This window comes from Hypomesus transpacificus, chromosome 17 (assembly GCF_021917145.1).
Source record: "Hypomesus transpacificus isolate Combined female chromosome 17, fHypTra1, whole genome shotgun sequence".
Classification (NCBI taxonomy): Eukaryota; Metazoa; Chordata; class Actinopteri; order Osmeriformes; family Osmeridae; genus Hypomesus; species Hypomesus transpacificus.
The window spans coordinates 9,172,579-9,191,047 of record NC_061076.1 but is presented as its reverse complement, the minus strand read 5'-3'; the positions used below and the strand labels follow the sequence as shown (position 1 = coordinate 9,191,047).

Genomic DNA, 18,469 nt, shown 5'->3' with positions numbered 1-18,469 from the left:
TCAGCATTAAAACAAAATTGACATGTTACATTTCTACAACAAGCTAAGGTATTGCTTAATCTAGTATTGTTTTTCAGGAACAGTTGAATTTTTAAAATCAGTTTAACTTGACATTTAAAGCACAGATGTGCAAGGTATTTTTCCAATATTGTCTAAATATCTTCTTATCAGTGCACCTCTCCTAAGTACAATGTCTTGATCATCATAGCACACATATTTACACATACATATCCTGAAGTGTTTGATTTACCCTTCACAACATAAAAATCATGCAGCAATTTATTTGTAGGTTAGGGTTGAATGTTATTGTACTACACTCAATAGTCGTCAGTATTCTTACAATAAGAAACAGAAGACCCCTAATTTCTTAGGCCTTTATCGAACATAAATGATTTACTGAGTGTAGTCTTAAATGGATTTCAATCAAAAGAAAAGAGTGTTGTAAGATGACAACAGTCACAGAATAATGTCTAACATTGATTCCTATTGCTTTAAATAAACAATATTACATTTTTAGTCTTATAAATGTTCTACCAATTTCGGAGAAGCTATTAACCACTAAAAATACAATCACTTATCTGAACATGGTGTAAAAGATTTACCAATATTAGCTTGAAAATAAATAACCAAGTCTTATTATTGCTTCATTTTAGCCCATACAAAATATACCAGTTGAGATGGACTGAGTCCCTTCTTTTTCAAAGTCCTTGGAGTACTTGAGAAACAATGGGCTGAAATCTGTATTGTTAGAATTCATTCAAATATCTGCTGCAATAATAAAGTATGTCTACATATAAGTCGATAAAACAACCTGCAGTAAATCGTCAACATTGCACACTGCCCGTTTAGACATTTCTGTTTTAAAGCGGCACTCCTCAAAAGAGTCAAGTTTGTCCTTTGTCTTTAGACACTAAAATGGGTTTAAAGTGGGACAAAACAACAATTTAGGAATTGTTATACAATCACCTTTACAAAACACTGTGTAAACAATCCCCAAAAATGGTATCATCACTTAAATAGGTGTATCATGAATATATATGTTTAAAATAAGAGTGTTCATTTAGACTTTTCATATACATTCAATGAGGTGGGTGTGGCTTACAAAAAATACAGAATATTTTAGTAACATAGCAGTTTCAAAAACCACCAACTGTGGGTTTCACAAATCCACCGATAACTAATTACGGTGTTAATCTAACATTACGTTTTTTATGACCTTATTTCTTTATTTTCTATCTTAAAGATATGGGCAGCACTTAACATTAAGGTTACATTAACTCCATATCAGTACGTATAGTAATAACATTGTAGTTACAAAGGTTCTACTATGTAGTTACAACTACAAATTAGTGGTACAAGTTATTAAAACTTGATACGGGAGTAGGGGCTATCCAGGGGTTAAGTGGATTGTTTTTGGTAACACAACCTTCAACTGCGCCTTTATGAGATTCACTTACCACAACACTCCTCCCCTGTACTTCCTTCTTACACTTTTGTAATAACCTATACCGCAAACACTTAGGTCAATTTAATCCGTTTTCACAGCAATTCCTATGCACGTCCAAGGTTTTTGCAACAAGTATTGCTATGTAGAGAAATGGTCATTAACGTAACCTTAATGCGGTGTTGCATGGATTCTTAACTTTTATATTTTTGTGAAATTGCTCATACCATATTTACAAAAAACATTTGGCTATTGCAATGACAGGCAGAGCAATAAAACAAATGCATTAACTGTCATTTTTTGTACTGTTCATTGAAAGACTTTCTCAGTTGATGCTTACACTACTGCTATTTCCTCATCATTCATTGGCTTAATATTTACAAATTACTTTATTCCAAACCCAATAGTTTTTTGCCTTGCAATGGAAATTGCACCATTCTAATTCTGAACAGTGTTATTCACAGCCATTGGTTTAAAGATAGCTATTGAAGTCTAACTCAGAAGTCTAACTCAGACTCAGTCTCTATTGCAGATAGACATTCCAAAAAAAACATGATGTAGCAAGATGCCTGTGTGTGGGTGAGTGTGTGTGTGCAGCCTTATTACCAGGCTAGTGGAGAGGCCATTCGTGGACTCCTGGGGCTCTTCAGGCCCTCAGATGTCTGGTGCTCACTCAGTGCTCTCTGAAAGAAAGATGCAAAAGAAGTAATTAAGCAAAGTAACCATATGATACAAATAGCTTCATGTTTACAGTATTTCAGATACAGTATAACAAATCAGAAAACAGAAACAATAGTTCTGAAAAGCCACGCACTCACAAAGGCTTTCTGAATTATGCTCCTATTTGGTTAACCCACCTCAAACTTGTTGATGAAGTCAGAGAAGATGCCAAAGAAGGCCTCTGTGTTGGTGATTTTGCCGTCCTCTCCAAAGAAGGATGCGGTCTTGGCAAACTCCTCCATGGCTCTCTGCTGGAGTGACTCCAGAGACTGGACTGCCGGGTGGCTGTTCTCCAGAAAAGTCTGATCAAACTGGGGTCAAGGTCTCAACACAAGAGGGCATGGACACTGTCCAGTGTTGCTGAGGGTGCATGTCCCAGTACTGTGTAAACAGCAGAAGACACACACACAAACACACGGCGGACCTCAAAGATACACTCATAATGGCACTAAAGCGGTCATCGGGGGTAGCAGGCATCTTCTGACAGGCAGATCTGATCTCCTGGATAGTGGTGTGAAGGTCGTTTAGGTCAGACGTGATGGTCTTTTGGTTCACTTCGGAGCGAGGGCAAGACAGAGAGAAAACGAAAGGGAGAGATAAAACCAGTGAGTCATTGGTCTGTTACACAAAGATGACACAGCCACACACAGAAACACATGTTCTATCTACCCTTGGCTGCAAGCGGAACCATGGTGAGGTCCTTGGCAAAGTCCAAAACATCAGGGAAGTGGTGACACAACGACTTGACAAGGATGTGCAGAAAGGTTGACTTCCCATCCACCGTCTTTGTGGTACCGAGCTGCAGTGGAAAAGAAGGAAGATGGATAACATACAGGAACTATTATGATTTAAAAATTAATAATATCGGTGCCAGCAGTGTCAGTTTTACTTCAGTGAGGAAGTTGATCTTGAAGCCGGTGGTTTTGCCAGTCTTGGGCTGTCCGTTGTTAAGGTAGTTCCCCATTGCCAGCACAAACTGATAAGGAATATCGGACATAGGCATGTAAGATGCTCGGTTATACAAAAGTCAAGATGAAAAAACAGAATTAATCTCATAGTCATTACAGCATTTTATTTCAGGGGAAATGCATACTGGCATCTTGTTTAGACACAACAAATCCATGTGTTATTTAAACCTTGCTCTTGATTTCACAAAAGGTTCCCATCTTAATGGTTTCTTTAAACAAAATATTCATAAGTGTGTTTTGTAAAGAGTTGAATATGTGTAAAATGACGACTTAAAAATTGTAATTGAGGGAGAGCAATCGCAATACATTATGGTGTTACTTTTATTGACACAGCACCCATTTTTTTTACAGTATTGGTATCAAATTCTAAGGTAGTTTACACTCCTGAACAGTACCACATCATATTATATGACAATATATTATTTTTTACAATTCTTTGATATTACTAAATGGACGTTTTTGTATGGCACCTCCAGGATCTTGGCCAGCTTTTTGCTGGTCTTGAGTTCCACTGAGGCCTTGTAGATGCAGTCGTACCCTCCTCTCATCTCCTCTGTCTTTTCCTGCAGGGAGCACTTGAAATGCAGACTCTGCAGACGGGTTTTATACTCTGGTACAGATAACATCTGTGGTGTGGACAAAAGCAGAACACAGTAAAGTATGAACACACGCACAGTTACAAAAGTAACCAATGACTGATCCCTCACACTTACAGTCAAAACCCTGACACCAAAATGTCCTATAACCATAACAATGTGTGGCCCCTCATATCCAGCATGAAGACATTAACCCAGCGCCACCATCCCTCACCCTACAACCCCCAACAGAGAGCCCTGGTACCTGCAGTACAAACTGGTCTGGTTCACTCAGTTTGCTGGGTTCCTGTCTGTACTGCTCATACTGCTTGACCTCCTCTGCGTCTGGGGCATACAGCAGCAGCTGCTTGATGTGGGCGGGCTCCAGCCTATCTGTGGACATGGTCATCAGAACCTGTCGAAGTTCACCCGGCGACAGCTTCAGGTGGGCAATCAGGATAGCTGAGGGTCAAAGGTCCTTGTTTGAAACTTTATCCATCAGTCAAACTTGTTTCCCATGGCATGCTTGCATTGTATCAGGGATGTAGTACTATATGGCAGAGGTCATTATCGTAAAGGTGCAGATTTGAAAAACATGGCAAGTTGTGTAGTTCGATGACAAGTTTAAGAGCAGCAATTACGCATGAACAAAAGCAGCAGTACTCACAGGCATTGTAGGCCTTCTTGTAGGAGAGAATCTCCACCACATCTTTCTTCTTAAATGACTCAGGCTGAGGGGCGAGCTCTGGAAGAGAAACTGATATACAACATCACAGAGTTAGGACAGGAGGTCCTCTGTGAGAAGGAAGGAGGGACAGAGAGAGACAGATAGAGAGAGGAAGAGAGAGAGAGAGAGAGAGAGAGAGAGAGAGAGAGAGAGAGAGGAAGAGAGAGAGAGAGAGAGAGAGAGAGAGAGAGAGAGAGAGAGAGAGAGAGAGAGAGAGAGAGGAAGATAGAGAGAGAGAGAGAGAGAGAGAGAGAGAGAGAGAGAGAGCGAGAGAGAGAGAGAGAGAGAGAAAGAGATAGAGAGGGGGGGGGTAAAAAAAAAGCGGGAACAGGGAAGGGAGAGAGAGAGTGGTGGGCAAGCTGGCACTGAAGTGTGACAAAACAGTATTTTCTTTTACTATTTAAAGTTTATGTCAGTCGGAAAACTTAAATGGGTCAGAGAAGTGCCTGAGGCTGAGTTGTCACTTGTCAAAGGGACCACTGTTTAAAAGCTTTTAAAGACAGCGACATGGAGTGTACTCACAGTTGGCAGAAAAAAAGTGAGTCACGTAAAATGTGTGCTAACAAAGACCAACGACACATTTTCAAACAGATAAACACACCAATATGTGCACACACACAAGTGGCTATAATTGTACTCACTAGGGCTCTTTTGGGTCCCAAAGTGAAGCTCCAGGTCCAGATACTTCACCATGTCATGCAGTTTGTCATAGTCTGAATCCTCACCTAACTGGAATAAGTATTTTATATATTAGGAATACATTAACATCTCAAAGGTTATGTAAAAATAAGTGAAAATAATGCAAAAAATATCAAATGTCTACAGTATATCAGGGGTAGTAGTGTCTTCAGTGTCTCCAACTGCCCTCTGCATTCTGCCCCACACCCTGCCCCCCTTCTGTTCATGCACATTATGCCCCCACCCATCTCACCTGTCCCCAGATGGTGCCCTCTGACTTCTCCACCTGCTCCCAGCGCAGCCTCTTCACACTCATGTGATTGGAGTCCATCCTCTGAGGGGAGGGGTGGGGCAAAGGGGGCGGGGAGCAGGGAGGGGGCAAGGGTGGAGGGGGCGGGGGCCCCAGGTGATCTGACGGGTCAGAGAGAGAGTGGGTGAGTGACTGGGGTTGGGGTTGGCCGTGGTGGTGGGACTGAGCCTGCAGGACGTGCTGGGAGGGCTGGGACTGAGGACGTGGCTGGTTGGAGGGGTGGACGTGGTGGGTGGCCGGATAGGGTTTCTGGGACTGGAGGGGCTGGAAGGTGGAGAGGGAAAGCTGCTGAGGCTGGAGGGGCTGGAAGGTGGAGAGCAGGGGCTGAGGCCGGTGGGACGGCTGGGGTGAGTGGATCAGGTGGATCTGGTGGTGGTGCTCAGACGGAGGGGGCTGGGGGGTGATGTGGTGGATGTGGTGGATGTGGGGGGTGGGGTGGCTCTGCTGGACGGAGCGGGGGCGCTGGGGAGAGGGCTGGGTCTGGTGAGGGTGGTGAGCCTGGTGGATCTGCTGATCCTGGGGTCTCCCTTGAGGAGATGTTGGAGTCTGATGACCTTGATGACCCCTTAGGCTCTTCCGACTTTGTTGGGGTTGACAGTGTGTCTCTTGAGCGGGAAGAGAGGCCGGTTGATCTAGGTGGATCTGGTGAGCTTGGTGGAGGAGCTCTGTGGAAGAGTGGTGGGCTTGGGGCTGGAGGCTTTGGTGACTCTGGAGAGCTTGGTGGAGGAGCTCTGTGGAGGAGTGGTGGACTTGGGATTGGAGGCTTTGGTGACTCTGGTAGATGCCCTCAGAGTACTGACTCTGACCAGGGTGGTGAGGAGATGTGGCAGAACGAGGATGATGGTGATGGTGGTGAAGGCTTTGCTGGCTTTGTTGCTGTTGTTGTTGGAGCTGTTGTTGTTGGAGCTGCAGTTGCAGCTTTAGTTGTTGTTGTTGTGCTTGTTGCATCTGGTACAAAGGGTGGTTTGCTTGGGGGTGGGCGGAGTCTGGAGAAGGGAGCGGGGGAAGGGATTGGTGGAGCTGCTGGAGGAGGTGTGGCGAGTGGGCTGACTGGTGCGAGGATTGGGTCGGCAGCGACTGGTGTCCTTGGTAGATTTGCTGCTCCTGGTATGCTTGGAGTTCCTGGTAGGCTAGTTGCTCTTTGAGGGTTTGTTGCTCTTGGTAGGCTTGCTGTTGCTCTTGGTATGCTTGTTGTTCTTTGAGTGCTTGTTGCTCCTGGTACATTAGCTGCTGCTCTTGGTAAGCTTTCTGTTCCTTGTAGGCTTGTCTCTCCTGATAGGCTTGTTGTTGCTTTTGGTAAGCTTGTTGTTGTTGTTGTTCCTGGTAGGCTTGTTGTTGGTCTTGATAGGCTTGTTGTTGGTCTTGGTAGGCTTGTTGTTGGTCCTGGTAAGCTTGTTGTTCCTGGAAGGCTTGGTCTTCATACGCCTGCAGATCTTGGTACACCTGTTGTTCTTGGTAAGCCTTCTGCTCCTGTAATGCAGCGTGGGCCAGCAAGTCCTCCCGGGTAGGGAGCACCTTGTGAAGCGACTGCCTTTTCGTGGGTGGGTTTGAGCGAGGGGGCGGGGGAGGCGGCGGGCCCTGGTGACGGCGCTGTGAGGGGAGGTGTGCTCTGGGAGAGTGATCGGGGGTGTAGGGAAGCGAGGTGGGCTGCTGCAAGGGGGACTGCCGCTGCTGCATCGGCGGGGGGGGGAGGAGGAGGGGGCGGGTCGTTGAACTGGACGGGCGGGGGCGGAGGCGGGGTCAAGGGCGGCGGGGGGATGTGCTCGGAGGACGAGGAGTAGGTCAGCGAGGACGCGTCCTCTCCGCTGCTGCTGTGCGCCTCGCTGGGACTGCTCAGCTCCGGGGGTAGGAAACCCCCGTCCTCTTCATCGTCCATGCCCACCTCGTCATCCTCATCTTCCTCGTCTGGGAAGCTTAACTGGACAACATCCTGGAATTACCACCCATAAGCACATTCACATTAAGGCTTGGGGGGTTCAGTCTTAGCTGCTTTACAGTCTTAGCTACTGTACCGTAATGTGTGCATGTAAATAGATACAATTCTCAAAGGTTCTCAAGGATAAATACCAAACACTATACACATTTGTATTCTCTACACAACCTTCAGACTAAATGAATCATCACAGGGCTACTCCAGAAGGATTGTTTCATTTGCTTGGTGGCTGACCCTACCTCCTCATAGTCGTTTTCGGGGGACAGGAAGTCGTTTTCGGGGGACAGGAAGTCATCGACGATGGCCACCCTCTGTCCCAGTTGCTCGCTCAGCGCGTTGAGGAAGCGGTCCGTGTCCTCAGAGCGAGGGGGGTGGGAGAAGGTGTACCGTCTCTTGCTGCTGCGGGGGTTTGGCGGGCTAGCGGGGTAGTCTGGGGGGTCCGGAGGTGAAGGAGGAGGGCTGTCCAAGCTGATGTAGGGGTTGGACTCAGCGCTGGTCTGGCTGGTTAGCCCCTGGGGGTAGAACTGAGATGGGGCAGGGAGGCTGGGGAGGGGCTCTGGCCAAGAGGAGGGGGGTGGAGGGACCTTACGGCCACCTGACCAGAAGGGATGAAAACACCAGTGTTACAGAGTACGTACACCGGACATTTTTCTGTTAACCAAATCCATAACAATTATGGTGGTGCTTCAATGATCTGTTACCGCTGGACAGTAAATCTACCGGGTATTCTTTCAATGAAAGACAGCACCTGTAAGCTTACGGATGGACTTAAGAGCAGATCTCAAAAATGTGTTTCCCACTACAGACATCTAGAAACAACAATGGTCTTCATAATTGTATGGCAAGCATAAGTCCAATTTGCTCATTTCTATGCTGGGGTACAGTATGCTGGTTCAAACTGAAACAGTGAGAAGCACACCTGTGTTGGCATGCATGGATGGCGAGTTGACGAGTGAGAGGGACTCCAGTTCTAGAATGCTCTCGGGGGCCGGAGGAGCACGGCTCTTCAGGGACTTGGACCTCTTCCCTGAGTACATGTTCTCCAGCTCAGCATACACTGCAGACAGCTAGAGCGGGGCGAACCTTACAATCAGGAACACAATAACTTGATACCTTTTTGTGTGTGACTAGTTACTATTTTCCTTTCAATTAATGCATGTGCTGGTGATTGTCATAGAAGCCCAGTATTGTTTTGTGAATTTCCTATTGGGTTCATTAGGGGTGGTTTTGGTGACATTGTGATAGTAACTCTCCGTGGGCTGGATACTTACATTGGTGAGGTTGTTGGGGGTCTCGGGAAGAGAGGTGCCGTCTCCAGACTGCCTTTCTCCTGGTGCCAGCCTCATGCCCATCTCCATGGGCTCTGCACGGACCCCTAAGGCACAGGGTTCAGGCACGCTCAGGATGCAGCTACATTCCAATGTGTATGCAAACTTTTGGATGTTTTATCATGTCATTATGGATAATGTGATGGGGGGGGGGCTCATTTTTACTTGACCACAATTTTCTTGAAATTAAAATATGTGATTTTATGGTTGACTGAATGGATTCCAGGAAGAATAGTTGTTGCTGAGGCCTCAGCTAATGGGGATCCAATTAAATCATTTCAATAACTTCTAGTGACTGTTTCATCCCAATTAGGATGATTGCGATTCTGACGAATCAGGTGGTGAGGTGGTGAATGAGGAGAAAGGCATGTAGAGCAAGCTACCCATTCCCAGGTGTGTGCCTATGACCAGGTCGTCGGAACTCCGCCCTCTCACGCTGTTCCTGGTGTAGGTGGTGCCTGTCACTCTCATGGAGCTGCTACGACGATGGGGCTCAGGTGCAGGCTCTGGCCCTGGAGGAGGAGCTGGAACACACACATGTTAATGTCTACACACAAACACATTATCACAGCCTACCATCCCAAACACACACACTTGGCCCACACTCGCAAACGCACACAGAGACATCAATGTCCACACAGACACAGACACAGACACACACATACACCCTACCATCCCAAACACACAAAAAACCTATGACCCACACTCACAAACACACACACGCACACACACCCCACTACTACCATGAACACACATAGTGCCAGCTCTGACCTGCTGCAGCCTTGAAGCCCAGAAAGCGTGAGATCTTGTTCTGGCAGTGCTCCTGCTCCTCGTAGGTCAGCAGCTGATAGACAAACTGCCAAATGACCTGCTTGGCTGGCGTGTCCAACACCGGAAACACATCCACAATCAGCGTGTCAACGTTCCTGTTGCCACGGAAACAAACCGGAAACAAACAGGTTCAGTGCTCTCTCCGTCGCCCCCATCTCTCTCTCTCTCTCTCTCTCTCTCTCTCTCTCTCTCTCTCTCTCTCTCTCTCTCTCTCTGCCTCTCTTGCTCTCTCTGTCTCCCTCACTCTCGCTTTCTGTTTACTTCGCTCCCAGTCATTCTGCCCTCTCCCTCTCCCTCTCCCTCTCCCTCTCCCTCTCCCTCTCCCTCTCCCTCTCCCTCTCCCTCTCCCTCTCCCTCTCCCTCTCCTTCTCCTTCTCCTTCTCCTTCTCCTTCTCCTTCTCCCCTCCCCTCCCCTCCCCTCCCCTCCCCTCCCCTCCTCTCCTTACCGGTGCTGGAAGAAGTTCTCCAGGGCCTTGCAAATGGTGTACCTCTCCTGGATGGTGAGCAGGTGCTCCAGCTGCTGCCCAAAGGTCCTCCCCTGGACCCGGATGCTGGCAGGGAGGATCTCTGCCACCCACTGCAGAGAGCTGAGCACCGGGGAGCGGGCACACTCCGACATGCTGCCTCCCAAACCCCCACCTCCGGCCAGGTCTGACTCGGCTAGGGTGAAGGTGGGAGGCCCGTCCTCCACCACCAGGGTGGGCATAGCTCCACTACCTTGGAGCATGGAGACCACCTTCTCATGGGAGCAGCTCCTGGAGGATACACACACAGACACACACATTTATGGGAATATCAAAACATAAATAAATACCCACATACATTCATGGAAAGATAAACACATAATTAGACACACAGACATAGGCATACACGTTCATGGAAATATAAACACGATTAAACGCACTGACAGATTAAATGAAGGACAGTTTTCATCTAGTTCAGAGATGATAAAACTAATCCTCATCAAATTTCAAGCCTGTCCTGTTATAGGCTCCTTGTCAATTCCACCACATGAGTGAAGCAGGTTCAGGAATGGCACTCGGGCAGCGCGCGTCATATCACCCATCGCCGTGTTCTTAGCCCATAGGCTTAGCTTGATAGGCGGCGCTATAAAGTCGTCACATGCACGCACACACATCCACATTTACCTTTGTGTTCTGCGCTGCTGCCACCCACCACCGTCCCCTTCTCCCCCATGTTGTCTGTCTGTTCTATACCCGTGGGGGATTTAACTTGTTGCTCCCTGCCTCATGTCATGCCTGCTGCAGTGAAGGCAGGGAGCTTCCCCATGTATGCATTCCGCCAACGTTAAACCATTTGTCATGTGTACGAAAAATGGTGAAATCAATCACGTGAGTGTCTTGACTGAACTATAAGAAACACCACAGAGCCTGTGGAGATTGTTAACAGTCTCCTACGTTTCTCATTTTCTCCCATTGAAGTTGTCACGAAAAGTCACACCTCTACGGTCCATCTTCATCTGGAATGCTTTGTTACTTTCATCTGATCTATTTACAGAAACACATTTTCTATAAAGAATTGGTGCAAACCACACACAAGCTGCACACACATACTCCCTGTACACACAAGTGAAGGCACAAAAACAGACAAACATGCATACACAAACACAAAACAAACACTTTCAAAACACAGCTCATTATTCTCGCTTCAAGGAATGAGAATATTTTCTTTGTCATGGCCATGGCCTGATGTTTTCCAGTGTTCCCTGCAAGTGTTTTCCTGTCGGTCCCTGAGTGTGTGTCTGTGGCATGGGTATGGGCATGTATCTCTCTCTCTTTCTCTCTCTCCCTTTCTTCCCTGGTTCCCAGCTCCACCAGCACACCTGCTCCTCGTTGCCATCCGCTCACCTACCTTCCATCCATTCTCTCACTCCATCAGTACCTCCTTGGTGTAGTGTTCAGCTCTTCATATGGAAACTTGAACTTTATACTTAGTGTTTCCTAGTATTCAGGTTTGCTCGTCTGTCTGTTTGTCTGTCTGTCTGCACCCCCAGCCTGCCTGTGCTTTTCACCATCGCTCCTCATCTCCCAGCCATCTGAGACAAGAAACCTTCCTAAACCTCACCCGTTTCTGCTCTGCATTTGGTTTTGCTTTCAACAAAGTAACAAGAATCATATTTGTTTCACTGTTGGATATGTTTCAGTCTCTCAAACAAAGTATGTATGCACACAATGTGTCGTGTGTAGTTGTGTGCTGGCCACCACAGCAGAATGCACAGAAGGTCAGATGAGAACATGATGGACGTTACCTCATATCGAGGCCGTTCAAGAACAAAATGCGGTCCCCAGGTTTGAGGCCGGCCTTCTCTGCTGGGCTCCCTGGTGAGAGGGAGAAAGAGAGAGAGAGAGAGAGAGAGAGAGAGAGAGAGAGAGAGAGGGGGGGGGGGGGGGGGGGGGTGAGAGAGAGATAGAGATGTGGGAGGGAGGGAAGGAAGGAAGGACATGCAGACGTAGAAAATAAATGTGACATAAAGACTATACCAGGTAAAACCAGATTTTTTACCAACACACAGATGGATAGAGCTGCAGAAGCATTCTAAAGTCAGCATGAGCTCAGTGTTGTCGACAGGGCTTCAGAGGCAACAACATGGCATGTAAATTGACTGAAATAACGATTCTCTGACATACCAGTCTGTGTCTTAACACTCCCCCTCATGATGTGTTCTCAGTTACCACGTGGGCGAGTGAGGACTTTGTTGAACAGGCGTAACATCCAAATCTACCTTCTACATCCTGTCAACTATCATTCATTCCCAGCCTACATCTTAAATTCCTTTTGCAGCATTTTCGATGATGGGATCTGTACAATAGCACAAAGAATATCACTGCATAGATACACACAGACACACATAAACAAGTCTACCTGGGATGACTGAGTCAATCCACACTGGGGCATGGCCTCTAAGGGTGAAGCCAAAACTCAGGTTCCCCTTGCACACTCTCACAGTCCTATGGAAGAAAGACACCAGTTAGGGGAGGGAAGGAGGTAGGTACAGACTCAAGGTAGGGTAGGGGAAGATATGGATACTCAGACACCAGGCAGCGTAGGGTTGGAAGTAGAACCCAGGGGTAGAAGTCCTAAGAACATATAAGAACTCTTCAGATGAATGTCAGGTTCTGGATTTCCAGCTGTGGAGTAATCCAGACTACAGCCCTTCATGTGACCTCCAATCCCAAAGGACCCCACTGGATCATCAGCCAGTTTTTTATGCATACAGATTGTCAGGTGGAGGAGTCAGGTGGCTGAGCGGTTAGGGAATCAGTCTAGAAATCAGAAGGTTGCCGGTTTGATTCCAGGCCGTGAAAATGACGTTGTGTCCTTGGGCAAGGCACTTCCCCCTACTTGCCTCGGGGGATTGTCCCTGTACCTAATGCAAGTCGCTCTGGATAAGAGCGTCTGCAAAATAAGTAAATGTGATCTAAAGATTGAGACTTTGTGTCAGAGAAAAATGTATGGCAATGGAGATTATTCATTGAAATAACTTTATTCTAGATTAGGCTCATCTGTTGGGTCCAGTTTGTGTCTGCAAACAGTGTACTTTTATATGATATTACTAAATCACTATCCAGTACTTTCGGCTGGATAAACACACTTGGAGGAGGATATTTCAATTTGTGTGAGGTTCTCGCTGGCAAAGCTGCCAGAAATTCCCAGTGTGTGAGAACAGCCCACTTAGACATAGACATCTAATCCCCAGGGGAAAATACAATGGCTACATTATTTGATGAACAAAGTTTAGGCCACAGAAGAGGTGCCCTGTAGGCAGTCTTTCTCTCTTTCTTCCTGTGGATTTTTTCCAAAGTGTATTTTTACTGGGAATTAATATTCAGAGCTGCATAAAAGTCAACATCAAGAAAAAACGACTTCTGTATTGAAGGCAAGCTATTTTTTTAAAGACCCACATCCTCATGACTATCAAACGTCGTCAACGCCATCTTAAAAATATGACTTGGCATGGAAGTAAGATAATGAGGTTTTTAATAGTTTTTCTGTCCAACTGACGTAGATGGTTTATTTTGGCAAACATACTCCTACACACCTCTATTCACAAGCTAGGATTTTACACTCATGCATGTCAGATGGGATACACTGAATTTATGGTGTATCTATTAGGTAATTTAAATAATTGAATTGCAGGAAATGTTATATTCAAAGAGCTCTACTGACTGCTTAAAATTGCACACATCTCAAGTCATATTAACACAGTATAAGACGGCTAGAGAAAGACTGAACACCACTATCTATGACATGTATTGTATTTTATCATCAGAAAGTCAATCCAAAATTCTGATTAGCTGTGACAAGAATCCATCTACAAGCCCTGACCTGCGATTGGTGGTAGCGGCGCCGGCGTGCCCAGCGATGAGTGAGGTGGTCTTCCTTAGCCCGCGGGCTGGAAGTGCCGCGCCCTCCTCGGCGTGAGTGCGGGGGACCGAACTGGCCCTGGTGGAAACCAGCAGGCGCTCCGGGTGGTCCTCGCTACGGCTCCGACGCAGCCGGTTACGGCTGGGGTCACTGAAACTCCGCCCCTTCAGTCGGCCGATCAGGCTCTGGGACACCACATCGTCAAAGCGTTCTCGGTGCTTCTTGGGGATGAAGATCCTGGTGAACATGTTAAACACAAAGTATACCCTCAGAGATGCACAATGAAGGAGAGCGCACAAGGATACTTCCGCGCTTCAGAGTCAAGCCCAGTCTGAGAAGTTCTGAGGCGAAGAGGAAAGCAGACAAGCCTGCTGCAGAGTGCCAAGAGGAGAACAAAGTCAGAGTATCCGTATCCACAGACAGATAGAAAGGTTTACATCCAAACAATCCACGACTGAGGTATTTACAGTTATAGTAGCACAACAGCCAAACTAACACAAACTAACAGTCAACTGATTATGTAACATGAGAAAACTCAAAAATTCCTTGAAATGTTGGTGTGAAGCTCATTTAATCCGTAGCGGAGGAGTGTGACTTCCCTGTGTCGTTTCTCTGTTTGCCTGTCACACGCAGCTCCAGGTGGGAACGCCCATCTCAGTGTGACAGCATCCTGCTGCTGGGAGAGAACCACCGAGCAATATTGCAGATGCCTCCACTCCTCTTTCTCTCTCTCCTTCTTTCCCTCCCTTTAACTCTTTCCCAAGTGTGCATTGTTACTCTCTCTTTCTCTCTCTCTGCCTCTCTCTATCTCTTTCTCTCTCTTACTCCCTCTCTCTCTTTCTCCCTCTCTTTCTCCTCTCTCTTTCTTCATCTGTCTATTTTTCTCTTTCGTATCCCATCTGCTCTCTCTCCCTCACACACAGTCATGCTCTCTCTCGCTCCCTTATCCTAAGTCATACACACTGACTTCCCATCATCAGCTACGCTTCTTTCAAAAAAACACACAACACACCTCCTCCTCTCTCTCTTGTCTACATCCATCAATGCATATACACACATACACAGGCACACTTGCACGCACACACATCCCCTCCTAACGAGTGTTTTATTCCCCCCAGCCCCTTACTGTTCTACATTAACACATCTCCAGGGCTTCCCGCTTAACTGTAGAATGCCACAGAACAATAACGTTTTCAAACACAAATCCCTCAGCTGACAACACAATTCACAGAAACAAGTCCTTTTCCAAAACCAAAATGTGAGAGCTCTGAAATATTCAACCAGGATAGGTCTACATGAGGACACAGAACTCCTCTCACAGGAAAAGCTCATTAGAAGTAGAGAGAGAGACACACACACACACACCTGAAACTTCACAAACTACACACACTTCTACAGTCAGCCACAGACAACTGCTCCTTGAGCTGTTGGAAAGAAGAGCAGTCTTACAAGCTGTGTAGATGGAACAACTGTGACATTCTCCTTTCATGAAAGATCTATATGAGACATTGAGCCGCTCAGGAACTCGTTTTTATTCCTGAAATTAAACCAGGCCATGAATCACACACCCACTTCACACACACATGTACAAACACACAACATGCAGAGATGAACAACTAGGATTAAGTCATAGAATTTATGGACCTAATAGGGATTTACGCTATCAACTAACTACTAAAACCATAGCTACAGCTGCATGCTGTGTTCAGTATGTCATACTCTCAGTGAACCACACATGCACGCATACACTTATGTTAGATTCAGACACTGGATGATGAGGACATGTTGGTTCTGGAGTTGTATCCTCTTCAGTCACTTCTGACCTATGCTTCCTGTCTCCTCCACATTTCATGCCACCCACCATTCATTTAGCACGATGGATCACATTTACAGAAGGCACACGCACACACATGCACACCCCAACACACACAGACACACACACATACACACTGTGCTTCATACCTCCTACACACACTTTGCCTCCATTCATTTAACAAGATGGACTATATTTAGAGCACATACACACCCACACCCACACACACACACACACACACACACACACACAGTGTTGTTGAATAAAAAGGGTTTTCTTGATGAGTCACCAGAGAAGGAGACAGCCAGAGCAGTGTGTTATCTTTATGGAGGGCTCTCTAATCACAAAAACAACATCTGTGGAATCCTGCAAATATTTGCAATACACAGGATGTGCGTGCTTTCTAAATGATGGGTTGCATCCTACAGTAGTCTGTGGAAATCACAGTCAAAGAATTCAAACATGGGACTTTTGATTGAAAGCAGTTCGGTATTTCCATATTTATCGAGGGGAGGGAGTCATCATCACTTAACCTGCAGGGAGCAAGCATCTGCACAGTCTGAGGTAACAAGGGGGCTCTGCAACGCCATCCAGAGGATGGCCATGGATCTGTATGATGGCAACACCAGAAGCACAAAAGGCATTCTGCCTAGATAGGGAAGTGATAAAGATAATGATCATCCCTGTATCATAGTTTTCCTTGTACAGCCTCCCCCAGATTTACAGTCAACTCTCAAGTCAGAATGAAATGAGAACACAGCCTGTATTCTATATTGAGAGAGAACAAGAGAGGAGAGTGAGCGAGAGAGGAGAGTGAGCGAAAGAGATAAGAGAGAGACAGATGTTGGAAAAGGGGAAAGAGGGAGGGAGAGGGAACAGGTTGAAGAAAAGGTGGAAACAAAAAGTTTGTATTGCAGTAAATTACATTTTTTTAGGCCAGGGACAGGTGAGGAAAGGCAAGGTAGCCCATTATATATGTGTCAAAAGGCTATGTAGGGCACAGCGTCTTTACCTGAGGAAACATAAACCATGAACGGCTGTGCAGACAAAATGAAGGACGGGAAAGAATACAAACTTTGGGTGCTACACTGAGCACCCACCTTATTGATGTGATCTATGAAATACTTAGATGAGGGTAGAAGAAAGGAGACAAATGAAAGAAATAAATGTAAAATAAGACAAAGATAAGCCGAAAACGGACACCACCTCACATACTTTTTTGACATTTTAGCTAATTGTGTCTCCTACTTATTATTACAAATTACAGATCCAGCATTCAAGTCACTATCCAAGCTCTTCTCTCCTAAGTGTAAACACATCCCATCAGAAGAATAGAAGGAGCTGGAATGAGTCTGATACAGGCTTGGGTGGATGTAGGCCTCAGTCTGCTCTCAATTAGAAGCAGGTCGAGGAGTCTATAATTAGGGCGGTAGGAGGGGCCGGATCAAGGACACTCCACATGGAGGCATGAATGACAACGGGAAGTTGAGAAAAGTTATTAAGGAAAGAAGTCAATTATCTGAGACCCACTTCAGCACAGATTGACAACACAGCGAAGGTGGTGTAGTGAACCAGTGTTGAAATCACATGAATCGAATGACGTAGATAGATTGTTAAACATTATGTTTTTATCCTGTTTCCCCCTCATTAGGTGTAAGGAAAATGTTACGAGTAATTCAAGGGATACTGCTGTCCAACAGCAAACCTAACACTTAAAGACAGCATCCACACCAGTGGTGTAGCCACGGGTAGGCCTGGGTAGGCACAGCCTACCAAATTTGTTCTAAGGCCTACTCAAAAACGAAAATATCTCAGAAGAATTATGCACAGAGTGCACATCGCAAAATAAATAAGTAAAAAAAAATGAAAAGATGCCTATCCATATTTTTACGGCCTACCCCAAAACATTATTCTGGCTAAGCCCCTGATCCACACCAATGACAACGCTTTACTACACCGCGGACACTCACACAGACGCACCCTCAGAAACACAGTGTAATCCCTACACATTTCAACGTTGCCTGCAAGGAAAACCCTTTAAACCTCGACTCAGCATTTAAAGTATCTAAGAACAAAGATAAGAGAACTGTACCGAAAATGTCGGGAGATGCTCCTGTCCCTTCCCATGGCTCTTCAGGGCTTCCAGGAAGCGCCTCAGCTCAGCATCACAATACAAACAGCACGCCGGTAACAAACGTAGTCCTCATTAAGTCTCAGTGAACAACTCTCTCCCCCAAAAAAGATAGAGAACGGAAAGGAAGGAAGAAAGAACAAAGGAAGTACGGTAGAAGATTCTAAATCTCCATAAGCCATGCGTTCCTGCAGGCTGGAGTGGTTGAGACGGTTGAGAGGGAGGTGGAAAAACAGTATGACTCCTACTCTTAAAGCCGTCAAAACAACCTAAGACTTCGAGAGATGTGCTTCATCTCTTCACCTCTCCTTTTTCTCTTGTTCTTCCTTCTCCTCTTCCTCGTTCACCGATACACCAGGGGGTGGTCACGGTAACTGTTGTGGATAACCGTGATCACCCACTCATCTGAAGCGTGAACACAGGAGACAAGAGATTCTACTCTGCTTTTCTCTTAACCGAAGATGGAAAAGAGAGTTGGATGAAGGGAGGAACTAGTGAGGAGGGTGCAAGGAGAAGAGTGCAGGAGAGAAGGAAACAATCCCTCTGGACTCCCAGAGGCAGGTCAGAACAGTGAGATCTAGTAATGTGCGCATGGGAGAGGGATGGATAAAGAGGAAGACAGACA

The 18,469-nt window shown here is 46.2% G+C and overlaps 1 protein-coding gene across 1 annotated transcript; it reads right to left on the bottom strand.

The window, feature by feature from the left end:
* Positions 1 to 1,225: 1,225 nt before the first annotated feature.
* grid2ipa (glutamate receptor, ionotropic, delta 2 (Grid2) interacting protein, a) lies at positions 1,226 to 17,920 on the bottom strand. Its single transcript, XM_047037484.1, has 21 exons — positions 17,806 to 17,920; positions 13,862 to 14,137; positions 12,398 to 12,483; positions 11,784 to 11,853; positions 9,961 to 10,269; positions 9,455 to 9,609; positions 9,067 to 9,207; positions 8,627 to 8,730; positions 8,275 to 8,422; positions 7,595 to 7,950; positions 7,086 to 7,304; positions 5,366 to 5,554; positions 5,076 to 5,163; positions 4,375 to 4,452; positions 3,973 to 4,169; positions 3,603 to 3,758; positions 3,054 to 3,140; positions 2,834 to 2,963; positions 2,600 to 2,718; positions 2,302 to 2,466; positions 1,226 to 2,127 (listed from the first exon to the last, which is right to left on the bottom strand). The coding sequence occupies exons 1-21, from the start codon at positions 17,838 to 17,840 to the stop codon at positions 2,047 to 2,049; spliced, it is 3,189 nt and encodes a 1,062-aa protein (XP_046893440.1). The 5' UTR covers positions 17,841 to 17,920; the 3' UTR covers positions 1,226 to 2,046.
* Positions 17,921 to 18,469: the final 549 nt, after the last annotated feature.

What these genes read in the sequence shown, in the direction of transcription:
- grid2ipa (XM_047037484.1), bottom strand. Translation starts at nt 17,840, where the DNA reads ATGGGAAGGGACAGGAGCATCTCCCGACATTTTCG. An exon ending in TTGAACGGCCTCGATATGAG is followed by an intron (nt 10,270 to 11,783) that starts GTAACGTCCATC and finishes TGTATCCTCCAG; the next exon opens with GAGCTGCTCCCATGAGAAGG. An exon ending in CCGCCGATGCAGCAGCGGCA is followed by an intron (nt 5,555 to 7,085) that starts GTCCCCCTTGCA and finishes CCCCAACCCCAG; the next exon opens with TCACTCACCCACTCTCTCTC.